Source organism: Nothobranchius furzeri, chromosome 5 (genome assembly GCF_043380555.1).
Source record: "Nothobranchius furzeri strain GRZ-AD chromosome 5, NfurGRZ-RIMD1, whole genome shotgun sequence".
Classification (NCBI taxonomy): Eukaryota; Metazoa; Chordata; class Actinopteri; order Cyprinodontiformes; family Nothobranchiidae; genus Nothobranchius; species Nothobranchius furzeri.
This window is the reverse complement of record NC_091745.1, coordinates 5,874,606-5,902,224: the sequence shown is the minus strand read 5'-3', so window position 1 is coordinate 5,902,224 and position 27,619 is coordinate 5,874,606. Positions and strand designations below refer to the sequence as shown.

The window sequence follows — 27,619 nt, the reverse complement described above, 5'->3', positions numbered from 1 at the left end:
GTGAGATCTGCCCTGCGAGGAAGTCGTACAGTTTGAGCTGAAGCTGAGTGCTACGAGTGAAAAAGTCGCACAGTGTCCGCCCAGCTTTAGGCGACAAGTGTCATGTAGCATACTTGGTGATCACATGGTTAGAGTGCACTGGGCTGACATGCAGTTTTGTGCAGGTTCACCTCCCAAACACGGCACTTTTTGAAACTGTTAGCTGCACTTGCTTGTACGATGTTTTCGACCCTTTGTTGGTAAACTGTTTAAAATGTAAGGAATAATCTGTGTTTTTACTTTGTTTATTTAGCCAGTGTGAGTCCATGTGAGCTGAGCAGAGTAAATAAACCAAGTTGCTGCTTAAATTGTCCAAATTCAAAAATGTTTAGAGACACACAATATTTTGCAGAAAATAATCAATAAAACTAAACTATATAACATGAAATCTGCTTCAGCTGGCTAAATAAATGACTGCTGAAACCACTGGGGAGTCGAACCCACACCAGCACATGGCAGACACCTTAACCAGTGGACTACCATAACCAGCACAGCAACTAACTCGCCTCAGGCGCTGTTGTAGGCACGTTTTGTCGAAGCGGGTGAGGGCGGAGTCTCACTGAAACGGTTTTATTTCCAGGTATAAATTCAGGCTGACAAAAACAACTCGTATTTAAGATAGACATCTCAGTAACGCCAGCAGTAACATTTTATCATATACTGCGCCTACTTTTGTTCTCAAAGGTGGACAATAGCGTGACATGGAACCTTTAACGGAGCTTATTGAAGCTTTAGCTGCTGCTGTGGGTGGAGACCTGTGGATGGCTGTTTGGAGCATATGTCACAAGAGTCTGGACCAGTCCCTGAATTCCTGTAACACAGTTCCTGAAAACGAAGACTAAAGGGCGGTCTAGAGAAATACAGAAAGCGACGCTTACCGAAGGAGGAGGAGACTCCCGTCCAATCAGAGGGGTGTTTTCACAGCGAGCATTCTGGAAGTTAGAGTTCTGAGCCCTGTTTAATAAAAAAATATTTAAAAAATTAAACATGGTATTTCCTCCTGTACACTGCCAATATATTAAATCTGAGTATGAAACCGTTATCTATTAAACTGTTCCACTTCAGAGCTCCAGAGGTTTAGGTTTCACAGACTGGAGGGCAACAGTGGCTTCTGCTGACTCAGAACTGACCTTCTCTCTGGGGACTCAGACTCACAGGAACCTAGAACCAGCCTCGCTGTGTTTTAGTTATTTAACCGAGTGGAGTCTTACATGTACTCTGTGACGGGAGCGTTGCTGACGGTGTGGGCCGTGGCAGGAATGGACGTCTCGCTGCCGTAGCTGCTGCCACAGCTGTACAGACTGGGCATGTGGACTCTGTACAGGTTGTCGTGGTTCTGCCTTCCTCCGTGGCTCAGAGACTCGTCTTCACTGTCCTCGTCATTGCTGCGAACACACAACAACCCATTATAATACTGCCGCCACCAGGGGGACCCGCTGTGCTGTTTCAGAAAAGATAAAGAGGCATAAAAATGCTAAGTGGTCACATGTTTATTTAATCTGTGACATGTTTTGAAACAAAAACAGCAAAACTGTTAAAGAACCTCTTCTGGAAAGCAAATGTTTGTGCCTTTTGCCTCCAAGAATAAATCACAGAGGACCCTCAGATGGACAGATACCATCTTCCAAAACATTAAAACAACAGAGCCTGTCTCCCTCTAGCGTTCAGTCTGATTTCCTACAATGATGTCATAGACAGTCTGTAAATCCACAAGAAAAAAGCATGAATTCGATAATAATCACTCATTAGCTGCGATTCCAGATGGGTAAGATAATTAGAAGCTTGCTTCATAGCAATAAAAGGAACCTCAGAGACAAACTGACTGGAAGAGCCAGAGCTGAGCTCAAACTAATGACCCCCCCCCCACCCCACCCCGATGACATGCAGTGATCGGTTAATGATGCTGATCCTACAGACCTCATCTGTTGCTCATACGGGAAACAAACTAGGGCGACTTTAGTTTTCTGCTGCATTAAAACGACACATTTAGGCCAAAGTGGAGCAATTAGGTGGGAGAACAGGAAGTCATCTCCTAGAGGAGGCAGATGGAGCCTTTTGAGGCTGTCAAAGGAAAAACAGCAACAAAAAACTAAATCCCACAAAGTTCCTGTTTATTCCCCCCCCAGATGAGTTTGCTTTGTTCCTGCGATGAACCAAAAAGCATAAAAGCTTTACAAGTTCCAGAAATCTCCATGAATAATTAATAGTCTCTTGAATTATTTCTCAGTGTTGATGAAGTCCTGAATTCAAACATGGCACGAGAGCTTCTGGCCTTTCACGATCCTGAACAAGATGCTGTGTATTCCACGAGGACGGTGGACGACTTACCGCTTTCCACGCCAAGAGTGAGGCACGCTGCAGACGACGGAGCTGAACATGAGAGCTGTGACGAAGGAGAAGAGCACCAGGTAGATGAGGCCTTCCAGCCCGTCGTAGCACAGACCCGTCATACCCTGGACGTAGTCCTACAAAACACAGGTGCATTTTACCTTTCAACATTTCAACACAAAAAAGGGAAAACTGATACGTAAGACGAAACAGATCCCGATTATCATGAATTATTAGTGCGGTTTCTGAAGCAGGAGAGGAAATTTAGTGCAGAATGTGAACCACTCGCACGTTTTCACTTGGACGCCGCTGGGGAACAATCCTTGAAGGAAAAGCAATCAGCTGCTCAACATTCTGCCAGCTTCATAAATGCTGTAGAGTTAGCTCCACTGGGACAAGGATGCACAGAAGTTGTTTCTTTATAACCATTTAAAAATGTCAGTATGAAGCCCTTCTCCATCACACCAGAGCAACGCTGCAGCAGCATCTCTTCATCTGTGCTCACCATGTGCAGGCTGCGGCAGTCCACCAGTGCAGTGAGCTGATGGAGGTTGATCTCTGTGGTGTTCAGAACGCCCTGAATGTCCTCTAGAGTCGCCTGAGATGGACGAGAAGAAAAACACTCAATTTGTGTGTTAAATCACAGTTTGTTACAAGGAAAAACCATGAAAGGGTATTAGAGTAAAATGAATCAGCTTAGAGACACATTTCTGCTAAAAATGCAAAAGGAAAACATTCATCATGAATGGGTCTTTCACAGCAACTACAGCTGAAAGGTAAGCCCTTTTCAGACAGACATTCTGGAACATTTGCGGACAATTCAATCCGGTTTTTAACCGGAACTGTGTTTTCAGACACACCACTTTTGTACCGGAACTTGTCCTGTCGGCTGCGTTCACACAGCAGGGAAAAGTTCCAGATGTCTGAGGGCGGCGGGGGGTGGGGTCTGGTGGGGGGGAATCGGACTTATGTTAAGAAGAAGAAGAAAATATCATTTCTATAGCGCCTTTCAAGATAAAAATCACGAGGCGCTTAAGCATAATTCTGCGCACACGAAGAGGCATAAGAGACCTGGATGATGAAGCTCAATGGTTAAAGGAATCACTGAAGCGGTGTGAAGCGCTCCGCCGCGCGTCTAGGCGGTACCGTAGGAGGCGAGCTGCCGTGGTTCGCCGCATGCTACAGCAGCGGGCTATCTAGGTGCGCACAGCGTCCCCCGGTCCCCTCCTCCTCCCCCTCCCTCTTGTCCAGATCTTTACCTCACCAGTCTGAAGCAGCCACCCTGTCCGTAACAAGTCCGGACCTGTTACTAGGGGCTTCGTCCGGATAAATTCTGGAACACGTTATCCGGATGTTTGTATTCAAACACAAAGGTCTTACGGACAGATTCCGGAACATTTCCGTTTTTCATGGCCTGTCTGAAGGGGGCTGTAGATTTCTTTGTAGGGTCATTTTAATAGTGCTGTCATTTTTCCCTTAGTCAACTATCTAGCGCTGGCTGAACACATCCGACTGTTTGATAAAAGAGAAAAGTTTCAACAACCTCGGTGATTTTCTGTGTGCGAGCACGTGACGAGGAAAATACCTCTCAGTTCTCTCGTTTATGCTTCTGTCAACACAGAGCAAGACGCAGCGCTGCACAACAGCACAGCACCGCGTGTCAGTGAAGGCAGCTATAATGCAGGCGAGTCCCAGGTGGGCTTTGTGCAGACAGGTGCAGGTCAGTCCAGTCCCATTCAGGGTCGCCACTAACAGCTTTAGCTAGTCTGTAGCGTGGTGGTTGTGCTAACAGGGAGCTTACCCTGGTTTGTTTGTATTCTCTGGTGGCAGAACGCAGCAGCTCAGACACGTCGTCCTGCATCTCCACCAAGGCTTTGTGGCCTCCAGAAAGCATCTAGAGGAAGAATAAAAGTAGGAATACAGTTGAAGTTTATTAGATTTCTGAGTCTAAAATTGTGATTAGAGGCCTTGAGCAGCTGTTTTCGTGTTGGCCAAACGGATGCTTTATGAGTTTGCAGAAAGGACTATATATACATCTGAAGCAGCATTACATGCACTTGGCTTCAGGAGCACTCAGAAAGGTTTGACTTATTCATGTGGCTTAAATTATAAAGTGTAGAAGGTCCAGTAAAGAAGTCAGTCTCACAATAGGAATGCAAAGGTCCAGGCTTGTTTTATGTCTGACTTCATAAAAGGCAGATTTTCTTTAAATCTCAGACCAGCGTTGATCAACAACTCTTCACACTTTCTCAAGGTCTTTAATTTTTTTCAAAACAACGCCTTCTACTTTATTTCAGTCCAGTTCTTGTACCTGACCATTTCTACAGGAGGTTTGTTTTTGTTTTACATGCCATTTATTTGTTCCTTACGACGTATTTCAAATGAATCATTGTGTCTAAAAATGAATCAGCTACTTTTAAGAATTTCGAGACTCAAAAGAAAATGTTTCTGGCAAATGTATTTAAATTTCTAAACTCACGTAAGCTACAACGTTTTTAGGCGTATAATACAGTGGTATGGTACAGTTAACATACAGATCTAATTCAGAAAAAACAATCCTTTACAGTAGGGATGTAAGAAAATATCGATATGGCAATATATCGTGATATTTTTTCCAGCAATATTATATCGATATTCAAAAGCTGTGTATCGGAAATATCGATATGGCAATATATCGTGATTTTTTTCCTGTGATTATTACATCGATATTCAAAAGTCGTGTATCTAATTCTTGAAAGAATTTACATGCAAACATTTGCGTATTTTCTTTTCGTTTTGTGCAATTCAATCGCCACCCGCTAGCTGGCAGCAGTGTGCAACGAGATTTGTTTCCACCATTGAAATGTAAATCCCTCCCTCATGGTTCAGATACCTCATGTTAAACATGTTACGCATCAGTTTGGACTGTTTACTGAACATTCTTACAATAAATTCAGTAAAATAAATTGCTTGTAACGTCTGACTGAATGTATCGCAATATATCGTGATATATCGTATCGTCTCCCCTGTATCGTGATATGTATCGTATCGCCAGAATTTAAAAAATACACATCCCTGCTTTACAGGTGCACAACAAGTATTAGTGGTAAATGTAACAAACCTGTTGGAAAGGGTTGCTTTGCTCTGAACTGCAGTTAAGGTAGTACCGCAGGATTTCTGGGAGGAACAGAAACAGATGAGTGAAGCTAAAGAAACAATATTTCATTATTGCTGCAACAATACAAATACTCATTCTACTGTTTCTGAATTCACGCTTATTCTACCAAACGTGTTTAATGTTATTATCCTAAAATTAACCTGAGAACACAAACTCATGTTGAGAAACAAAGCCACTCTACTGGCTGCTTTGGTAGCAGGAATGTAAACCGGCATGCGTATAAGATCACAGTATGTATCTGAATGTTCATGAACGATCATAAAGACGCTTTAGGGTGAATGAAGCTGCCTTCTAAACAACCAGAAGAAATGTGAGTGCAGGTAAAAATTAAAAGTGAAGCAGACGGAACAAACGCCTCAAGAATAGAGCTAAACACTGATGTTCCTTAGGAGTGACTCACTTTCTGTTGCTATCTCTTGAGCGTGATCGTGTATTTCCTGCTCTCTCACATGTTCCTTCGCTGCACTTTTGTTCCACAGAAGATACGGCACATTTTATTAGCTCTTATCTACTGCTGTGCTTTCGTAATTGCTTCAGTGCAGCTGTGTGGCTGATGATCCTGATCTCCAGAGTGAAATGTTTCAAAAGCATAAAGTGGGTAAACCTAGCGTCATCATAAAATAAACTTTCAATTGATTCAAAATGAAATAAAACACAAAAACAAACAGAGAGGTGTAGGAATAGTATGAAACAACATCCAGGAGCGGTTACATCATCGCTGTTGTTGAATTAGACTAAAACTTGCAGGCTGCTCACAGTGAACAATGAGCCCAACAAGACTGCAATAATCAGGGGTTTGGACTTGCACTTGATTTATCCCACCCACTTCGGTTGGCTCACGGCAGCAAGAGTGGATGAGAAACCCTGTATGTGAGCGCGTGACTCAAAAGTACAGCCACACAAATCCAAGCTGTGATAACGCCACCAGTGACCCGACACATGCTGCTAGTGACGTTCAAGCTAGCTGCTGAGTCAGGAGATTTTTACCCCCCCCCCCCCCCCCCCCGCGTGCACGCGCACACACACACGCGCGCACACAGACATAGCTGAACAGAGAGCTTCCACACATAAAGTACATAACATACAAGCCGCTGTCCACCCTCGGCCGCTGGTATCAGGAAGAGCAGATTTCCCGAGTTGTGTGACTGATGCCTCATCAAGAGGCCGGGAGCAGCTATTACGTCACTTCAAATAACAGAATGACACAAATAAAACAACTCTGGCTAGTTACACACTCCATGTAGAAGCAACAGTTCTGCTGATGATAAAATCCTGATTCTGACCTGTGATCAAACTGATTGTCTTTTGAGCTACAACAGCTGACTCTCGTCACAAAGTTTGTTGAATAAAATGTTCAGATACAGTTTCAGTCACTGACACCCCAGTCATGCTGCTCTGCAAGATTTTTGTAAATGAACTGGCGAGAGCAAAGTAGCTTCCGCCAAACCCTCCGAGTAAACTAATGACTAAAGTCTGGTGGCTTAGACACGTGTTTGAAATGTGAAAATCCCAGATAAGAGATCATTTTCATCATTGTGGGTAGGTTTGCAATGAAACAATCTAGTGAAAGAGAGATTATGAGGCAGTAGAATAAGAAACAACAGAGCTGTTGAACCAACTGATGTTAACGTAAACAAATCCAGGAGAGGATGCAATAAATTTGGTGTCATAATAAAACAAACTCCTGCATTAGCTTCTGATAGAACAGGGTATCTGCAGGTTTAAGGGAGCCAAATTTAGGACTTTTTACGACCTTTTTTAAGGCCACTTTGACCAAATTTAAGCTATTTTTAAAATTAAATTTAAGCTATAATTTCCAGCTATTGCCTGGAACCGATGCTAACCACGTCGTGAACGTGGGATTAGCCATCCAGTTACCATTAAACTTGCACTTCCCCATGGCGCAAGCTCCCACTAGCTTAACCAGCTAATGTGCTCATCTAAAAATAGCCCCCTCTCACAACCAACTGAATGTGTACGGTTCCACTTACGCCAACATCGTACACAAAAAATGCTGAACACCAACTAGAAATTCACGAAAATTTTTATAGAAATAAAATAATCTTGTTTATTGGGTCTTTGGTAATTTAAGACCTTTGGAAACTGGATTTAAGGATTATTTGTCATTTTTAAGGATTTTCAAGGCCTTAAATTTGGAAAAGCAAATTTAAGACTTTTTAAGACTTTTTAAGGACCCGCAGATACCCTGTAGAAAATAATCAGTGAAACTCTAGGACTGTATGGCGCGGTATGGGGGCCAAAATTAAGACTACTACCCAGCAGCAGGAGGCTTTGTAAATTCTGAAGCAAACTACCGACCTGATTAATGATAAGCTGGCGCCGGTAACTGAGAGGCTGGCGCTGCTTACTGAGAAATGGCACCTTTACCGGCGTTACTACTAGATACTCTAGGGACTAGCAGCCCTCAGCTAGTCATTGACTGGTTCAAACACTCCCTCTGCTGTCTATTAGCATGGATAGGCTGGTGTTAGCATTGGAGAGGCTAGCCATTAGCGTGCCTAGGCTGGCCACTCTGTGATTCTATTTGAAGCAGTGATGTTCCGCTGCCGTTCCGCACCGCTGATGCTTCCAGTGTGAAACCGGGGTAAGGAAATACAAATCCTTCACCGTTTCACCGAAATCACCGTTTCTTATTCCAGCTGACGACCTGAATTCAGCTTGTATTATCATATTTTATAAAAGAGAACCGGAAACAGCTTGTTTGTTAAGCTGTTGTTGAAAAATGACACTAAGCAGACACGGTGTGTGTTATTCTCTAGTACAGTTTGTCTCTGAGAGCTGGAAAGAGAAGGAAGTGTACGGTATTCTCTGATTCTCTGCTCCACTCTCAGTCATTCACCAACCCAAAAGCCTCAGGCACTTTTCCTTCTGACACACATCTCCTTATGGACCAGCTTGGGAAATGACTAAAACCAGTTAAAAAGCCTTCTGTGCTGCTTAAAAAGACAGTCCATTGCCCTCCTGACCTTACCACGGATGAGGCAGCCATGGCAGGCACAAAAACAAGCCTAGCTTTTTAGCATGTTTTCTTGCTACAGCCCAACAATTGAAGTATTGAGACCCATGGGGAGAAAAGTAACCCTGAATAATTCATCGCAACATCCCTGGTAATATTTCAGATGAATTTATCATTTTAAGCTGAATATTTGCTGGTCGCATCAGAATGACAAGAACCCATCCCACCTTTATTGATGATTCCATGCTGTTTCCCCACTTTGGTGACGTAAACATCAGGGGCAAAGCAAAAGTCACTAGTGCTCTAAAAGACAAGAACACCTCGCTGTAATGACAGTTTTATTCATAAATCAGACATAATAAAACACCTCTGATTTAATGTGAATTTACGTGATAGGAGGTTTAAAACACAACAATCTGCCTCGATCTCAGCCGAGAGCAACCATTTATGCAATCAAATAATAAAGCCGTCACATTTAGATGTGAAGAGTGAGTCATCAGCATGGGAGTAAAATCCTTGTAGTGAACATAGCATAAATAAAGATTAGCATTCATTAACATTTACAAACCACGTCATGATGTCGGTTTAAATTAAATAAGCAATAAAAAAACTGCCTGGATTTATGATGCTTTATTCTGCATTTTAGCCATTTTCATTCTGGACAAACTAACCAATTTGCTCCAGTTTCTCCTACAATAGCACGCTAATCACAGTTATTATGTTTGACATCACACATCCTAATCACTAGCATTAGGCTTGAGGATTTGTGGAAATAGCCGAACGAAGAGAAAAACAACAGATGCAATCAATGAGACAGCTCATAACAACCAGTCTGTATTAAGTAACCTATGAAATGTGTTTTTTGTTTTTGTCACAAGCAACATTTAAGTAAAGCTGTGACTGGCATTTAATAATCATTTGGTTTATTTAACTTCACATTAGCTAAAACAGACCAATGCAGCTGGACACCAGGAAAAGTCCCTGCTGCGGAAACTTACCACAGAAACAGCCAGCTCCAGCCCCAGAGACACCCAGCTGATCATAAGAGCCACCACACCAAACATGCACACTCTAGAAAACAAGAGGTGAGAGAACAAACACCTATAACTGCAGCTATGCTGTAAAAAGTGAAAGATGAAGACAGATTTTTTTTCTAAAAGAAGCTTCAATCCAGCAAAATTAGATTAGAAGTAAAAACTGTGCTTGTTATTTTGAAAAGAGACAAATGAAACTGGTTCTTTTTTCTAAGAGGTAATTTGATGGTGTGTGTGTGTGTGTGCGTGTTAAACAGTGGTGGGAGGAGGAAAAGGTGTAAAATCCTCTCTCTCCTCCATAAGTAAAACTGAAAAGGAAGAACTACACAGACACATGGAGTTGAACCAGATAGGCTGATGCAGCATCACTGCTCTCTGCTTACGTTGTTCAGCTAATGATTATTTCACGATGAGGCTCACCCTATAAGTGTTCCCTTTGAGTTGCGAATGAGGCCAAACAGAACAAGGAGGCAGATGAGGACATCAAACAGCAAAAGGGATATGTAGCTCAACCACCTACAGAGACAAATGCCATAAAACAATTTAACAAATTGTCAAATGACAGTGCAACGAGCCATTTCTAAGGATAAAACATGCACATCTGAAGGAAATGTACTTCCTCAGTCTTAAGCCCTTTTTGCCACGAGTCAGAAAACCTGCTGACACCCTCTGGCATCAGGCTTTTGAGAGCAGAGGGAAACGGTTTAAACAGCAGATACATCTTGATCATTGGTTTAAAGGTCACTTTGCAATCTGCCTCAATGAGTAATGTCGATGGTCCACACACTCGTTTCTGCTCAGAGTGGTGCACTCATGGTGCACCATGTCACGTGGAGGCCCTGGGAGTCATAACAACTGGTAAACTAAAGATAATGAATGATCTGTTTCATATACAATACACTGAAAAGCTCACTGTCAGTTCCTCTGTAGCCTGTGGTCCAGTTGGAAATAAATTAGATTAATTCAGCCATTCTTACTGTGATCCAACAGCCAGAGGAATACAACAACCACAACAACAAAACAAAACCATTAGAGGTGCTGAAAAAAAATCGATTCAAGTCTGAATCAGGATTCTTATTTATAAAGATTCAGAATCGATTCCAAGAACTCAAATATTTGGCATGTTACAGGTTTGAGATGCACTTTTTTGATCTTAGTTAGGAGAGTCAGTACTCCGTTTACTTTTGTGGTCCCATAAATTGAGATCATTGAATGTATTTTTTTCCATACTCAGAAATTTGAGGTATTCTCATATTTATTTTCTAAGTTGATAAATGAGTACTCAGGATTACTCATGTAACTTGTTTCTACACATACTTGAAAAGTATTTGACCGTATTACTTTCAAAGCTACTGTTAGGCAACTACAGATTTGTTATATTTTACAAGGTAAGCAAAAATAAATGTTGCCTTTTGGTCAAAAGATTGCTTCCGTTTACAGTTTTAGAATCGCTTCAGTTTACATTGTAAATTTGCATTTTTGGAGCATGACCAGTTTTAAGTCAAATAAATATGTCCCATAGCTTTAACTAATGTGTACAACAAAGTAGTTCATCCTGGAGCTGACACTTTGTTAATACTGATTGTGAATCGATTTAAATTGAGAATCGATAATCGATTCCGAATCGAATCAGCACCCCAAGAATCGGAATAGAATCAAATCGTGAGTTGCTCTAAGATTCACATCCCTAAAAACCATCCTTTGATGTTGTTCACGAATGTGTCCCACAGGAAGCAGGGGGAGCTACTGGAAACTGACAGCAGGTAAAAACACTCAGCCGCTTATTTTAGACAGAAACGGGGCGTTGACAACTAAATATTGACAGATCTGAGTCATTTGCTTTAAACTATATCCAGCCCTCTACCTGAATTACTTCTATTAGTGGCATCCATCCTGCTGCTCTTGGGCTACTGTAACAACACACCTGATGTGAGCCAATAGGTGATTGACTGCTCTCAAATGAGGGCTCAAATGGACAGGTCACTTAATTCAGGGTCACTAAATACATTCAAAAAGTGTTTTTAAGGTTGAATATGGAACACAAACACCAAAGCGACATCTAGTGTGTGGTAGGGCCTGCACGACTTTATTTTTTTTAAAGTCGACAGTCAAGTAATGAAAGTCGAGTCGACTTCGACTAGTCGTTGATGACGTCATACGCCGGAAGCAGCGGGGGGGGGGGGGGGGGGGGGTCGGTAGGTTCGCTGGAGTTTTTGACAATTAAAATTGCGCCCACATTTTCTAAGTTAACACATTTCTTTTAACAACGGTAGTTTCTGCATCCTACTTCAGCCCTCTCCCCCCTCCCCCTGCGCAGCAGCCGCAGACTCACTGATGCACCTGCAGTCTCTCAGAGTTCCTGTTGCTCTAAACATTAAAATAATTTTTTCATTTTCTGTTCCTCACTTGTGATTACCTTCAATGGTGTCTGTTTGTTGCAACAGCAGGTACAAAACCTAACTTGTTTTTGTTTGACTATTTTTCTGTCCTGTCTGTTTATTATCTGCCTGCATCTCCTCTCAATCCTAAAGAAAAACTGCTACCTGGGTTCATATATATTCACCTCATGAGTTACCTTTGAACTGCAGTTCTAAAAGACCTACCGACCGCAAAACCAGCGGAGTGCCGCTGCTCGCCGGCCGACTACAACGGGACCGTTTTTGCTGCGGAGTTCATGCCGGAGCGGAGCGGAGTGGAGATAGTGGAATCTTGGGGGTGCGTCACCGGAGGACAACAGGTGATGCGCCTCGCTCCGCAGCAGCGAAATGCATCAGGCACAAATAACAGACAGAAAACATGAAAGGAAATGAGCTGACATGAACGATCGCGTGTTTAATTTGTTTTTGAGGTGGTGACACCTGATTTGGCGGTGCTCAAGACGCAGATGTCTGGAGCGCACGTCAACGATCAGAGCTTTGCATGCACAAACTGGTTAAGATTAGGATGGGGGGTGAGGGGAAGGTTAAATTGCAAGAGGGAAAAGGTCACAGTTTGGTTAAATGTCCGTTTTACCGCCGGTGTCAGAACCGCACAGCGCGTCGCCTCCGCCTCGATCCAGACGCGCAGGGGCTCATCACCTGCTGTCTTTTCCGAGGACTGCATCTTGTCAGTCATTATCACGTGACAGCGACTAGTTGATGACAGGCATAAAAAGTCACTACAGAGCCGTGAAGTCGACTAGTTCGTACAACCCCTAGTGTGTGGAGGTTGTAGTTGCAACAATTAAACAAGGTTTCCAGTCGTCGGGATACCAGGTTCGCTGCTGATATGTATGTAAATGTTTTTTGGGGTCCATCTGTTGTAGACATCACATAAACTCACTCTGGTTTTAGATCTTTCATGGTCGATCCTCTTGTGAGAAGGATAATGACATTTTTTGGGCTCAGAAGCAGCAGCTAGACTTGCAGAGTCCGCCATTTCCCACAGTGCCAGACTTGCTGTGCCGAGTAGACTGTTTTGCAACCCACAATGGTGCCCTCTACTGGCTGGTAGATGTAAACATAAAACCCAGAAAAAATTATATATATATAGTTTTTAACTAAAATACTGCATTTTCATTCTGCCCACCTCTAAACACCCCATGGAAGTATTATTTTTAAAAAATATATAGCTTTTTACTAAATTGGTCCATATTCAACCTTTAGATTAACCATTTGCCCAACCAATCCACATGTGTTTTGTGGATTTGGAGAAGGGGCTTATGCTCGTGTCCCCAGAGGCACCCTGTGGAGGGCACTCCAGTTTGGGTTGGATGGTCTTTTGCTAAGGGCCATTCAGTCCCTGTACCAGAGGAGCGTGAGTTTGGTCTGCATCGCCGGCAGTAAGTCTGGCCTGCTCCCAGTGAGGGTTGGACTCCGCCAGGGCTGCCCTTTGTTTAGTTTGGTCTTGTTCATAACATTTACGGACAGGATTTCTAGGTGCAGCCGTGGTGTTGAGGGTGTGGAGTTTGGACATTTGAGAGAGACTGGGAGTACAGCCGCTGCTCCTCCATATCGAGAGGAGTCAGTTGAGGTGGTTTGGGCATCTTGTTAGGATGCCCAAACCCTGGATGCCTCCCCAGGGAGGTTTTTCAGGCATGTCCTGCTGGCAGGAGGCCCCCTGGTCGACCCAGGACATGTTGGAGAAAGTATATCTTCAAAGAGGCCCAGGAACTCCTTGGAGTCCTGCCAGAGGAGCTGGTGGAGGTGGCTGGGGAGAGGAAGGTCTAGAACTCCCTAGTTGGGATGCTGCCCCCGCGACTTAGGTGCGCCTGTATCAGTGTGGAGAATTCAGCAAGAGGAGAAAGTAGCTTCAGGCGGCAGGACTTGGGAGTCTTATTTCCTGATATTTGGAAATCTCTCCTCTGATTGGCTAACAACGACGTGACTCTACCATTGACTCCATTTGCTTAGCAACATTGATGTTTTATTTCCACAAACAACACAAGCCTGGAGGAGTTCTGCTGTGTTGTTTGTGGAGTTGCTAATGCTAATGGTTAGCTTCTACTAGCTGAGAAGTTCTCTGCTGTTTCCTGGATGCTAAAACAACAACTTTCATGGTTAGTCTGCATGAAAAACTCAGAGTAGCCGACCACGTTCAAAAATAACAAGTACGAAACGGTTTCAGTGAAGGACCTCTTTAAGTAATCATGAAAATGAAAACTAAAGTAGTTTCAGTGATTTTAGTTTGAGAGTCAGATCAGGCAGGTGATAAAAAAAATTAATGTGTTTACATCTGAAATGTAGAACAGGATTGTAACGACACTGATTTTATTTTGTTAAAAGGAGCAGATAATTTAGAATATGCTCCATCTGCTCCTATTCATTCAGATGGATTGTGTTGATATGCATATTGTTTTCATTTCCCCCCCTGTTGAATAAATAAAATAAAAAACACACTGCCTCACAAAGCTCAGTGACAAATAAACACGATAACACCCGGGTTTCCAAAGACCAGATATAAAAGTCGAGGTGATCACTCTTCCCAGGCTGTTGCATCTCGACTTTGGACTGATCTTCCTTTATCCTTAGGTAGTAATGACAGTCTGGACACCTTTAAAATGTGCTGAAGATCTCATTTCAAAAGCCGCTTTTACCTAAATATTAAGTGTTTTCTTCTTTTTTAACCCATCTTTAGAAGCGTCTTTTATTTGGTTTAATTATATTTATGATCATTTTATAAATTCATGACTTTTTTCTGATCGTAATTAATTTTATGATATTTGCTGTTTTGCTTATAAGATCATGATGATTTGATGACTTTATGATTTGTTTTGTTGATCTCTGTGAAGTACTTGGTGATTTTCTTTCTGTGATGAGTGCTATATAAATAAAACTGACCTACTTACAGAACTAAGAAACAATGAATCAGTGGTAAAATTCTGCATAACAAAGATATATTTCAGCCAGTTTCTGTGCTGCTGCCTCAGTCAGTGGCCAGTGTGCGGAGTTCACTACTACGGTCTTACCTGTACCAGTCATACAGTTCAATCCTAACAGCCACATCTTCCAGGGAAATCTTGTGGTTGTCCCAGAAAGGAATATCGCCCATCTGTCTGACCAGCTCGTCCAGTTGGCCCTGCAGCTTATGGATGATGGAGAGGTAGTCGGCATGCTGAGCATACTGGCCCTCAAGCTGTTGCAGATCGTCTTCTACTGTCTGGTTCAGTGATGCGGTGCTGTCATGTACCTGGGTCCAACACACACCAACAAGGTCATGATGGAGTTTAGAGAAGGAGGGACTCACTGCAGAGCTCTAATGAAAGAACGGTGATGAATTATTAAATAGGCTGGTGTAATTCGCTTTCTTGATCCTACCAGCTTTTTCACTCCAGTGATTGTGCGGTTAGCATGGCGGAGGGAATACGTCATTCGATTCACTCCGTCACAAGTCTCTCCATTCCCATAGAAACCGACAGCAATGCCAGCACTGGGGCAGGACAAAAGAAAAGGAGGGATTGAGGGGTGAGACAGAGAGAAGAAAACCGAATGAGTGGGAAAGCTTGGCTGGGTGAGAGGCGTGTGAACTCTGTTTTAACCCTGTCAGTTCACACCCCAGTCAACAGGCTCCTTTCAGCTTCAGCAGAAAGACTCCTTACAGAACCACGGAGACACAGAGGAATGGACCAGCTATGCCCCAAACCCACACTCTGGCTGAAAAGGGCTGCTCTCAGGCAGCAGGTCAGCGCTCGCGGGCTCTGACGAGCCTCCACTCACACACTAAGATGTACACGAACAAGAAAAATGATGATGCTCACAAATGATGAAGACTTTGTCTTAATGATTGTACACATATTTACTCCATAGTCCTTAGTCAGTGGAAAGGAAAGATTTTCAGAGCTTTGCAGAGAATCCAAACCAAAAAAGAAGATCTCTGTCAAGAGCATGGATGCCCCTCAGTGTTGCTCTTGGGAGATTTTAGAACCTTCTTCTTGTTTCAAACAGCTTTTTAGCCACTGTCGGTCCAACAGTGTTTAGCTAGAAGGTTCTCCGTCGTCCTGAACGGCAGCTAATCTCTACTTTTCTCACTTTTCTGAGAACTAAGTGAACAAAGGTTGTTTAATGAAAACAAGCTGCAAGACGTATCTGTGGAAAAAATTAAATACCTGAAAATTAGCTGAGAAAACATTTTAAAACAGCATCAAGATAACGCCACTGTGTAGGAAATGTGGCTTTTTAAATGCAGGCGGTGTAAAAGAACAAAAGCACGGATATGTTTGATCGGAGTTTTCCTGTTTTCAGTAAAACGTTTGTGCGTGATTGTAATGCAGCTCTTGTACTCGTCGGGTCCCTCTGAATCAACTGATGGCTCTCTGGAGGCCCATCAACAGGAGGAGGAAAACAGGAAACAAACGCTGAGTTCAGGGCCAGAAAACATGAGCAGATGGTCAATTCTCACACCTTTCTATTTAAAACATTAAAAACAGCAAACTAAAAATGAAGCTAGGCTGCCGTTGGCATGCGGACAAAAAATAAACAGAATTTGTGTAAATTCACAGTAGGCGACTCTAGCATGTACACCGTCAGCAGGCGAAGGAAAGAGTAAATCAGCAGAAAATAAAAGTTGCTTCTCCCCACTCCCCTAATAACTGCTGATGTAGGACACCAATTGGTCCAGAAGGATGCTTCGCTCAGAAGCACACAGTTAAGAGGCTGGCAAAGTGGACTTCTTCATGATTAAGATCTTGCAGATCATGTGAAATTCCAGCTGCCTTCGCAAAAACCTGCTTTCAATGACAATTCGACACCTGAAATCGGACAATAACGGAGTTTCATTCTGAAGCATTTCCTCCAAATATGTTGAAGGAGAGGGTTACATTAAACATGAGAGCTAATTATGCTTGGCTGTTTAAACTGAGGAGTTGGATCCCATCCAGTGTGTTTATACTCACCTGCACACAAGTGTTGCAATGATGACGCACCAGGCTGTGCAACAACAGTCAGCATTGGGCTGCTCCTCGCTCTTGCTCCGCCGGCAGCACAGACAAATGGAGTAGATGAGCAGGAAAAGGAGGTCCAGAGCCAGACAGGCAAGCGCCACACCTCCCAGCAGCAGGATGGACTGATGGAAAGAAGAGCAAAGTTATTGGGAGTTAAAAGCTTTACTGTTACGATAATGGCCTTCCTCAGTGTCCCACAGAAAAACTGCACTACAAGAACATCCATCCATTTTCATCCTCTTATCCAGAGTCGGGTCGCGGGGGCAGTAGTCTCGAGAGGCCCAGACTTCCCTCTCCCCAGCCACTTGGGCCAGCTCCTCCGGGGAAATCCCAAGGCGTTCCCTGGCCAGGTGAGAGCCTAATAGTCCCTCCACCGTGTCCTGGGTCTACCTTTAGGTCTCCTCCCGGTTGGACGTGCCCGGAAAACCTCACCAAGGAGGCGTCCAGGAGGCATCCTGACCAGATGCACGAGCCACCTCAACTGACTCCTCTCGACTACAAGAACATGATCACTGAATATCTGCATCATGTACCCAAACAAGCCTTTATTGGTGTGTTTTAACCAGAAATGTGTACGGGTTACCTAAAGAAGCCTTTACCCAGCATTAACCAGAGAACAATGGCACAGCTGAGATTTAACATCATCTACGAATAAAGATTCTGTTAAACAAAAGGCATAATATCTAATGTATGCATCGGGGGTGGGCAACAGAGATCAACAACAGAGAGATCAAAATGTTATCACAACTTTTTAAACAAATGTGTTTTTTACTATCTGGCAGGCAGCCAAACAGCCACAAAGCAGAAGAATTAAGTTACAGTGTCCCAACAATTTGACACTTTAATAAAAAACATTACATTTTGTGATTGTTTTAATTAGGGAGGAATGCAATAAAATATCACAAAATATCATCTTATGACAATGAATCCTTGCCATTTAAAAGCAGTGTATCAGAGTTATTATTAAGTATTTATATGCAAACATTGACCCAGTTTGTTTTGTGTGATGAGGGTCAAACTCCGAGTGCTAGGTGGCAGCAGTGTTTACCGCCTTCCCTCTGACAGAACAAGGCTTCGCTGGAACACCGGACGTGTCTTTGAATCGTCTGATCTGACTTTTTCATTTAAAGTCGGTCTTAAAACTTTCAAATGTTTCCTGGTTGCTAGAATCACAATGTACGAGATTATTTACCCTGTACTGTGATATTGATCGCAACGCCAGATACACACCATTAGTTTTAACAACACAAGACCGCAAAATACATAGGATTTGCCGTTTTATGCCAACAGGTGCTGATAGAGATCCTGGTGAAGAAAATTCAGCACAAGCCATCCAAATTTGGTAAGACAATCTTTCAATAACATTAGCTAACTTTATTTTTGGCCATGAATGCACATTTGCAAAGCTGCAATCAACAAAATCTGATAATTATCTCAGTCCATCTAAAAGGACTGTATTTGACAATTTTACACCTTCCAGACCAGCAATGCGCACAACACATGATCAAATATTACTGTTGGCACTATTGAGATGTAAATTTTTTTATTAAATATGTTATTTTTGTAAGCAATGCCTTCTACCTGGAAACCATACCCTTGGATTCAGGACTGCAGCAATCTAATAATTTAGTATTCAAATATTCTATCGAATCCTCTGTCAATTGATCGAATATTCAATTTGACAACGTTTCAAATGAAACGAGACTGTGGTCTGCTGCTAAAAACATGATGAAAAAAAAAACTAACTTATGAGTAGGGATGGGTACCTTTGACATTTGAATCGATCCGGTACTAATTCCCGGTACCTACGAGTCGATACCGGTACTTAACGGTACCAATTTTCGATACTTTTGAGTGTTTATTATTTTAATTCTCTTTTATAATTAAATATATTTTTTTCTCAATATATAACCATATTTGATAAATATCACGATAAATAACATACAACTGTTTGTATTTTAACATCGTCCTTGTAGTTTTATAAGCTGATAATTAAACTGAAGCAAACATCTTTACTGTGAAATAAATTTACTGTGTATCTTCATTTCTTTTTCCGTCCTTTTTCATTTGATTTTTCCGACTGGGAAGTTAGAATTTACGAGGAGAAAGCGAACGCACCATTAGCTGATAACAACGGTGGCAATGGAAGCTAACATGTCAAGCTAACGTTATCTTAAACAGTTTATTTAGCTGCTGGAGCAGATTAAAACGATGATGCCTCACACTTAGATCGTTGTCACTGGTTTTATCTTCACCCAATCACCCGTCGCATTTAGTAAAGTAAAGCCAAACTTTAGAGCGCGTTCATATTCTTCTAGTCGGAAAATCGGAGTTCCGAGGAAAAAGCGAACGCACCATTAGCGAAACGGAAGCTAACATATCAAGGTAACGTTATCTTAAACATTTTATTTACCTACTGGAGCAGATTAAGATGAGGATGTCTCACTTAGATCGTTGTCTGTCGCTGGTTTCATCACCCAGTTACCCATCACATTTAGTGAAGTGAACCCAAGCTTTAGCGTGCGTTTTTTCTGCCATGCTGCTCTGTTTACAACTGGCTCGCAGGGACCGGCGACATAACGCTCTTGCGCATGCGCAACTGTCTTGGCAAGTTCTCGTTATGAAGGACGGGTACCGAAACGAGGCACCGTTTGAAATGACGTGAATCGGTGCTCGGTCGGTACTATGGAATTCGGTCGGTACCTTAAAAAGTACCGAATTCGGTACCCATCCCTACTTATGAGGCTGAAATGTCAAACGTCAGAAGGCATCCTGACCAGACGCCCGAGCCACCTCAACTGGCTCCTCTTGATGTGGAGGAGCAGCAGATCTACTCCGAGCCCCTCCTGGATGACCGGGCTTTTCTCCCTATTTCTAAGGGAGAGCCCAGAAACCCTGTAGAGAAAACTCACTTCGGCAGCTTGGGTCCACCATCTCGTTGTTTCCGTCACTACCAAAGCTTGTGACCATAGATGAGGGTAGGAACGTATAGACCAGTAAATCGAGAGCTTTGCCTTCTGGATCAGCTCTCTCTTCACCATGACAGACCGCTACAACATCCGCATCACTGCAGACCCGGAGAAGACATTCTACCATTTTCCGATTCAAGACCATGATCTCAGATTTAGAGGAGCTGATTCTCATCCCAGCCGCTTCACACTCTGCTGCAAACCGCTCCAGTGAGAGCCAGAGATCACGTTCTGATGAAGCCAACAGGACCACATCATCTGCAAAAAAGCAGAGACCCGATCCTCAGGCCACCAAAACGGATCCCCTTAAAACCTCGGCTGTGTCTAAAATTCCTGTCCAGGTAGCTGCTCCATACCACTGCAGGCTGCAGACATCCACAAATAAATGGCTCAGTGGGGAGTTTTCTTCCACTTGTTGAGTTTAGTCATTCTTTAGTTTAGCTTTTTTCAGAACCCCACTTGACTGTGAATGTGACACCACCTAGCTTTAGCATTAGCCAATCTGCTCATAGTTTACTCTTGATCCCAAACCTTGGACCGTCTCTGCCTTTTACAATGGTTTGTGTCTTTGCTGTAGGGCTGCAACAAACGATTATTTGGATAATCGATTAATCGGATGGGGTCTCGACACGATTAATCGATTAATCGGATTACATTGGGAAATTTTTAAAAACTGCTAGGGAAACGTTATTTCTCTCCTTCCTTCACTTTATTTAACACAACATTATTAGAAAACAGTTCAATAGCAGAAAAACAACATGCCATCACCTAAATTGTCTTATAAGGTGTATAGACAGAGACCCTAAGCTACATCTATCTGTGACCTAAAATGCTTGGTCCAAGTTAAACAGCTTAAGGGCAATTCTCATCTGTTTTGTTTGATCTCATCTGTTAACATTTATTTTAAATGTAATTAAACATAGGCTGTGAATTAATCAAAATTGATCACTATTTCCAAAAATGACTGAAAAAATACCAAATAAAACAAAAGTAAATGAATGCCATCCTCCTTGCGATGATGCCCTGGGCAACTGCCATAAAGTCACATCAAGAAATGCTGCTGATCATTCCAATGATCCCAAATAGACTCACATTAGGCCACATGAAAGCAACTGAACCCAAAAATATATTAACCAGTAAATAACTGCACTCTCACACAACACGCCTGCAGCAACAGTTAGGACTCCTCCCTCCCTTTTAAAAGCGTTTTTGCTTCCGAGGACATTGTGGTTGTAAAACCACATGCAAGTAGTCTGGCCCCGGTGTGATCAACCAGTTTCTGCGGGAATGTGACGGCTGAACCAGGGCCAGATTAACACTTTGTTGTACCCTGGGCAACAATATTCAAGGGCTCCATCATCACGACCCGAGGATCACCATAATATGGTCACATACAGAATATTTTACTGTAATATGCAGTAAATATACTCAATACTTGAATGCCTGACAACACGTAACCCGCCCAGAGTAACCTTTGACCCACCTCGTGTGGACTGACCAATGAGGAGATGGTCTTAACTTGAGGCCCTCTCTTCATTGGTTAGTCTGCATGAGACTGACTCTCAACTGACGTTCAGTCATTGGCAGCGAAGCGTCTCTGTGCAGTGCAAAAGCCCGGGTGGACAGTTTGTTTAATGTAGGGTGACCATATTTCCATTTCCAAACAAGAGGACAGAGGATCTGTGCCTATGACGTCACACTATGGCAACGCCACACAAACCATGTTGGGACCCATTTTTTGTAAGAACTAAATTAATATCAGATTCTGCCAATAAAAGGGCTCTAAAACAATTCATATGTAAATATTTTGCATATTTAATGCAAAATCTCATTTTTATGCTTTAGTGCTGCAACAAGGTTTTATTGATAATAAATTATTATACCTTTTGTTTTACTACAGCATCGGTAAGCTTCCTGTGCACAGATTATCAAGGACGCTTGTTTCAGCTGTGAGATTAGACGATAGGATCAATGAAAAAATAAGTTGTCACACACTCCATGGAAACTTTCAGAGAATCCACAAATAGCGGCTTTCAAATGGTTTTGTTACTTTTTGCAAGTTTAGAAAAGAAGCAGATGAGACAGCATGTCTGATTATTTAGTTTTTCATCTGATAATATTAGAACATGTCAGTAATGTCTGAGGGGCTTTTATAAACACCGTATAACTAATACTCCTGGAGAGGGTATGAATTACACAGAGGCTTCTGGGGAGCCCAGTTATGGGGGGGGGGGGGGGGGGGGGGGGGGTATATTTTGCCTTGGCCCCCAAAATGTCTTGAAACGGCTCTGGGTGTGTGACTGAGTTTTGAAGGTGATCTGAATTGTATCAGATGTATAAATATGACGTGTGTAACTTATTATTTTATACAGGTAGAAACGTGTAGTGGAGATAAATCTACCAACATTTTACTTTTCAACACTTTGTTTTGTTTTCTTGTTTTTATTTAACTATTTTCCTGTCCTGTCTGTCTCTCATCTTCCTGCATCTCCTCATAATTCTCCAGAAAATCTGTCGCCTGGATTCTTACCTTTTCAACTCATCAGTTACTTTTGAGCAGATCATCTTCTGACCGCAAAGCGCAGAGCGCGTTTCGATGCTGCGTGAGGTGACATCACCACAGCACAGGTGATGAGCTCCGCAGTAGCAAGCTTCAGGCACAAATAAGACAGAAAATAGAGAACATGTGCAGACAAGAACGATCGTGTGCTAATTATAGTTTTTTGGTTGCGCCACTTTGAGAATGGACCGTGTGCTGGAAGCAGCTGCCTGGATCGGTGCGCAACAATGCGGAACCGGTTCGCAGCAGCACAAAGTCTGCAGGCTCTCCCTTGCGCTGATCTGCCGGCTCTCCCTCGCGCTGATCTGACTTGCTCTGGTCTGCGCACAACGGCGGGCGGGAAGGGGGGGGCGCTTTTGGAAGAGTTGTGCGACACAACGAATCGATGACGCAATTCGTTGCCAACGCTTTTAGTAATCGATTTTCATCGAATTTATCGATTCGTTGTTGCAGCCCTACTTTGCTGGTATCGCTTTTCCTCCACAGCACCTAGATTACCACAGAGTGTCAGTAAAATGTGTTCAGACTGTGGTGTGCGTGCGTACATTTAACAAAGCCTTGAATCAGAATTTTTTATTTTGTTGAGGAATGTAATTAATCGAACCATTGGATGATTTGTGTCGGACATAGTTGGATTCAAGATCGAGACAGGAAAATACATGTGTGAAACTAAAAACGGCTATGGGGTGTTTTTCCATGCTTAACTCACTGCCAGCCGTTTCCTGATCACAAAAGCCCTTCGCTGTCAGCATTTTCAATGAGTCACAGAACGTTGCGCGCTAGGATGATGTCAACACCAAAACTAACAAATCAAAGAGTAGACTCACCTCTTACATCAGGAAGAATCTGAGCATTTTGAGCCTTATCCGTTCTTTCATAATCCGTTGTTGAATTGTGATCGGCAGAAGCTTTTCCGGTTCGCGCCTCACCTTTTTTACAGCAGCGACCCAAAACGATCTCCTAACACATGGATTTTCTGCTTCTGTGCTTCGTGTGACGTATGCGGATGAAGATCGGTTTTAGAGCTGACATGTATGTTCTCACGGTGCGGAGGCTCGTTCCGATGCCCACACAGTAAAAAAATGCAAATGACGGCTTTAGTCATCAATGGCAGTGAATGAGTTAAATAACAATATAGCATGGTCAAAGGCTCCAAAAAGTGGACTTTGCATGATATGGTCCCTTTAACTCACCAGTGCTAAGTGCTGATTTTCTAACACATCTTCCACATTGAACTTTTAAAATCAAAAATTATTTTAACCGGTTAATAGTTAATGGTCTGGAACACTGAAAATATTATTTCTGATTATAATCAGTCACTCTGAGTCTTTCATGCAGACTGAACATGAAAATAGTCTCCTACACCCATCTCCTGCTTTAGCTTGGAATAGAGAATAGAAGGTGAAACTCTAGGATTTGAAACGCCTGACAGATCTACGTCACACTCTCACTTAACAGTCGTGGTTTCACCAATCTTGAGGCGCGATAGGAAGGCTGTTGTCCAGGAAACAGCACAGAAAGTCTCGACTAGTAGAAGCTAACCATTAGCAACTCCAACACACGGCAGAACTCCTCCAGGCTTGTGTTATTTCAGGAGATAAAACATCAACGTTGCACAGCAAATTGAGTCAGTGGCAGAGTTGCTGTTGGCCAATCAGAGTAACAATGTTCAAATATCAGGAAACCAGAGAATAAAAATGTGAACATTTATTGGAGACAAATCCAAGTTGGCATATCAGATCTGTGTACAAATAAGAAATCAGCATCAAAACCGGATTTGTTTATTTCTAGATGCAAAACACATCACCACAATGGTACATAAAGTCCTATTAGTCATCACACACTGATGTGCATTTGACCCATCCCCGTGGGGATCGGTGAGCTGCAGCAGTGGCTGCGCTTGGGAACAATTTGGTGGTTTAACCACCAAATTCAACCCCTTAAAGCAGGGAGGCATTGAGTCCCATTTGGTATGACCCGACCGCTGATTTGAACCTTGATCTCACAGGGCATACACTCATTCAACTAGGCCACACCATCTCAAGAGTAAAAGCTGTGATAGTAGAAGAAAGCTATAGATAATCATCAAGTGAACATATATATCTGTAGCATTTGCTTCATTTCGTGAACTCTTAATGTAAGGCAGGAAGCAATCAGACAGAGTTTGTCACATCTAACATGTTCCAGGCAAAAATCAGAACGAGTTTACAAATGCTGAGTGACAGAACAAGGAGGAGAAGATATGAAAATGAAACAATAACAATATTCCACGTTCAACCACCACGGTCACTGCTGTGACAGTATTTTAAAACTTGCAGTATAGTGATGTACAGTGATGGTTAAATCTCTGCGCCAGCAGCATCTCTTCATCCAGTATGTAGGTCAGATGGAGGGTCTCCCTTTTTGCTGCATCCTCCTGAGGATGTGGCCGAGGCACATCCCATCCACTTTTATTGTGTTCAAAACTCAACAGAAAAACTGTCTTGTTCTATTTGTTTTGTTTTATACCCCCAACAGTGCAATGCAGTGAATAACAAACTGATTCATTTCAGTATAAGAAAAAGACGTCAAACAAATTAGAAGGCCTAAAAACAAAGCCTCCCGATCCACTGTGACACACTAGCGGCAGACTGGCTGATCAGACACAGTTGGATGACTTGGCTTTTGTACTTGCTCTGCTCTATTTAGTTCAGCCCGGAGCAGAAATGACTGCACAAATGCTCTGTAACTCTGGAGTAGTGCTGACATACGGAAACACGCCAGTCACTCAAGGTTGCATCATTAAGATGCATAATAAGCTCCGCCGACAGCGTGGCCATCTGGGCTAGTTGAGTCCTCTCCTTAAGCCCGAGGGGAGAGCTGCGTTAACAATAATTAGCGGTCTTTAATAGGCTGTAAAAAGCCCCAACGATGAGCCATTTTGTGTGACATTTCTGTTTAGTTTTTGTCAGTTACAGAAGAAAAGCAGCATGCTCAAAAAGATGGATTGTCTATGAGTTGCTGAAGATGCAGACAGAGTATCCTTAACTTTAGTTAATTAGGATTTATAGTTTTACAAACTGTAGCCGTCTCCAATAACCAGAAAACCCAGCTTATAACCTGCAGAGCTAGTAAATACTGAATAGTTTAATTACAGCTTTTTTCTGCCAACATTTCCTTTGATAGGCTTATCTAAAATGCAAATTTGGCTCATCATTCTAACTTAATATAATCCTGAGTCCTGACAGCAAATATCAAACACCCACTTACACAAATTTAAGCAAAACATGGACAGATGCAGTCCTGCACCTCAGATGACTTCTGTTTTCAAGCCTGCATACTTGTACAAGACCTAGCATAGCTGTAAAAACACCGACTCAGATCTGTGACAGCGTCATCCAGTTTCTCAAGAACCAAGCTTCACTTCTCCATTTTATGACTTGTATCATTTCCAGTTTGAATGGAGACTAGGAATCTTGTGAACTCGCCTGTGAAAATGCAAGTTGTCTTTTCCCACGTCACCTCACAGCGCTCCCCTGGAACCCAGGAATGGGTAATGATTCCCTCTATTCAAAAATAAATGTGCTTCCTGCTTAGCAAACAGCTGGTGAAGTAATCAGATGAGACTAGTTTTTCTACAGAATGTGTTGCAATACAAAACTTTCTGTAGAATGACTGGAATGAAGTAAACAGTTAGCTAAAATGAGGACAACAGAAACAGATCTGAAAGCTGTGCCTCTTAACGGTAATAATCACATTTTTAATTTTTGTGTCAAACATTTGGAATCAGTCTTATAATAATTTCAACTGGCAGTATACCATGACCCTCACTAATAATACATATTTTATATTGTTTTGGTGGCCCATCCCCCAGTCTTAGCTGCTTAGCAGGCTATTCAAACTCCTCCTTGACACCAGTTAAAAAGCCTAATGTGAGTAGTTATTTATATCAGCTTGTTTTTGCTGAGGTACTTCCTCATGTGTGAGTCTGGTGTGAAGCTCAAGATCAGATTCAAATTTAAAAACAAATAAATGAATAGAATAGTTTGCTTGTGTCAGCTGTGTGGCTTTGACTGCACACCAGCTGGCTAATGTCTGGACAGGCCAGGCCTAGGAAGCTTCATACCGCACAGATGGTGACATGGATCATAAGGTGAAGTAAACAGGTGCAAACAGGTCACCTGTAACTAATAAAACACATACCGGTTGTAGACTAACTTAATGCTTTTAAGGGATTAAGATCTAAACGAGTAAATCCTGAAATAAAAAAAAAACACATCAGTACTGATTTTACCTGCTGGTATGTCCATTCTTCGGGTCGGAAATCACTGCTTGTTTGCTGGAAGTTGAAGGTGAAGTGGGGCAGTCTGTGCAGCAGGTTCACCCACCATGGTGGAGAGAATCCAACCACGGCTGCCATGACGAGAAAAAATCTGAATCGTCCACCCAAGTGAGGATGCTTTCAACTGTAAACAGGAAGAGGAACCCACTTCATTCAGTCCCTGTCTGAGTGCAGACGCTGCGAGTCATTAGCTGTAGACATACAAGCACCCGGCAAAGTTTCACAGCCAGTCTCAGTCCTACACGATAAATATGTTCAATTCAACCAAAGAACGAGCCTTAGCTGCTGAAACTACACCCCCCGTTCTGAACCAGTGAGCACCAGATCAAAACAAGAGCTAACTTGAAACGACAAACTAAACTAGGCGAGTTATTAACCCTTCTTAACCTGCCGGTTTTACTTTACTGTGGCTGGCGTTGATTAACATGCTAAAGCAGTTTGCTAATATTAACTGTAAACTCAAAAGCTTTAAAACAGTTTAACACTAGCCGCACTTCAAAGCTGTTTATATTACCCGCAAATGTATGTTAGCTAGCGTTTAGCTGCTAGTTAGTTGTTCTGCTCGCCGGACGCGAAGAGGAGGAGAAAAAGGAAGTAGTCTCTTTTGTTCCACTCGACATTCTGGTCGGCGCGTTGCTATATTCTGCTAGCGTCCCGCTTCATCTGTTCCAGACTTATTCCAGCGCAAAAGCTCACACTGCCCGCTCCGACTGAGTTCTCCATCCAGTCACCGCTGGAGGCTGGAGCCAACACTGCGACTGTTCATCACGACAGTCACCCAGCTGGCAGTTGGTTTCACCCAGCCCGACTCAAACAC

The 27,619-nt window shown here is 42.7% G+C and overlaps 1 protein-coding gene across 2 annotated transcripts in view; it reads right to left on the bottom strand.

The window, feature by feature from the left end:
* Positions 1 to 27,546, bottom strand: part of ttyh3a (tweety family member 3a) — a 32,434-nt gene extending 4,888 nt beyond the window's left edge. For both annotated transcript variants that reach the window (XM_015948625.3, XM_015948624.3), the window contains exons 1-14: positions 27,317 to 27,546; positions 26,755 to 26,926; positions 16,905 to 17,074; positions 15,331 to 15,442; positions 14,982 to 15,202; positions 9,956 to 10,051; positions 9,500 to 9,572; positions 8,729 to 8,804; positions 5,468 to 5,523; positions 4,169 to 4,261; positions 2,873 to 2,965; positions 2,368 to 2,504; positions 1,251 to 1,424; positions 918 to 993 (exon numbers count right to left, since the gene is read on the bottom strand). In XM_015948625.3, coding sequence (XP_015804111.3) covers positions 918 to 993; positions 1,251 to 1,424; positions 2,368 to 2,504; positions 2,873 to 2,965; positions 4,169 to 4,261; positions 5,468 to 5,523; positions 8,729 to 8,804; positions 9,500 to 9,572; positions 9,956 to 10,051; positions 14,982 to 15,202; positions 15,331 to 15,442; positions 16,905 to 17,074; positions 26,755 to 26,880 — 1,503 coding nt within the window. In that variant the 5' untranslated portion in view covers positions 26,881 to 26,926; positions 27,317 to 27,546. The remainder of the gene's footprint in view (positions 1 to 917; positions 994 to 1,250; positions 1,425 to 2,367; positions 2,505 to 2,872; positions 2,966 to 4,168; positions 4,262 to 5,467; positions 5,524 to 8,728; positions 8,805 to 9,499; positions 9,573 to 9,955; positions 10,052 to 14,981; positions 15,203 to 15,330; positions 15,443 to 16,904; positions 17,075 to 26,754; positions 26,927 to 27,316) is intronic.
* Positions 27,547 to 27,619: the final 73 nt, after the last annotated feature.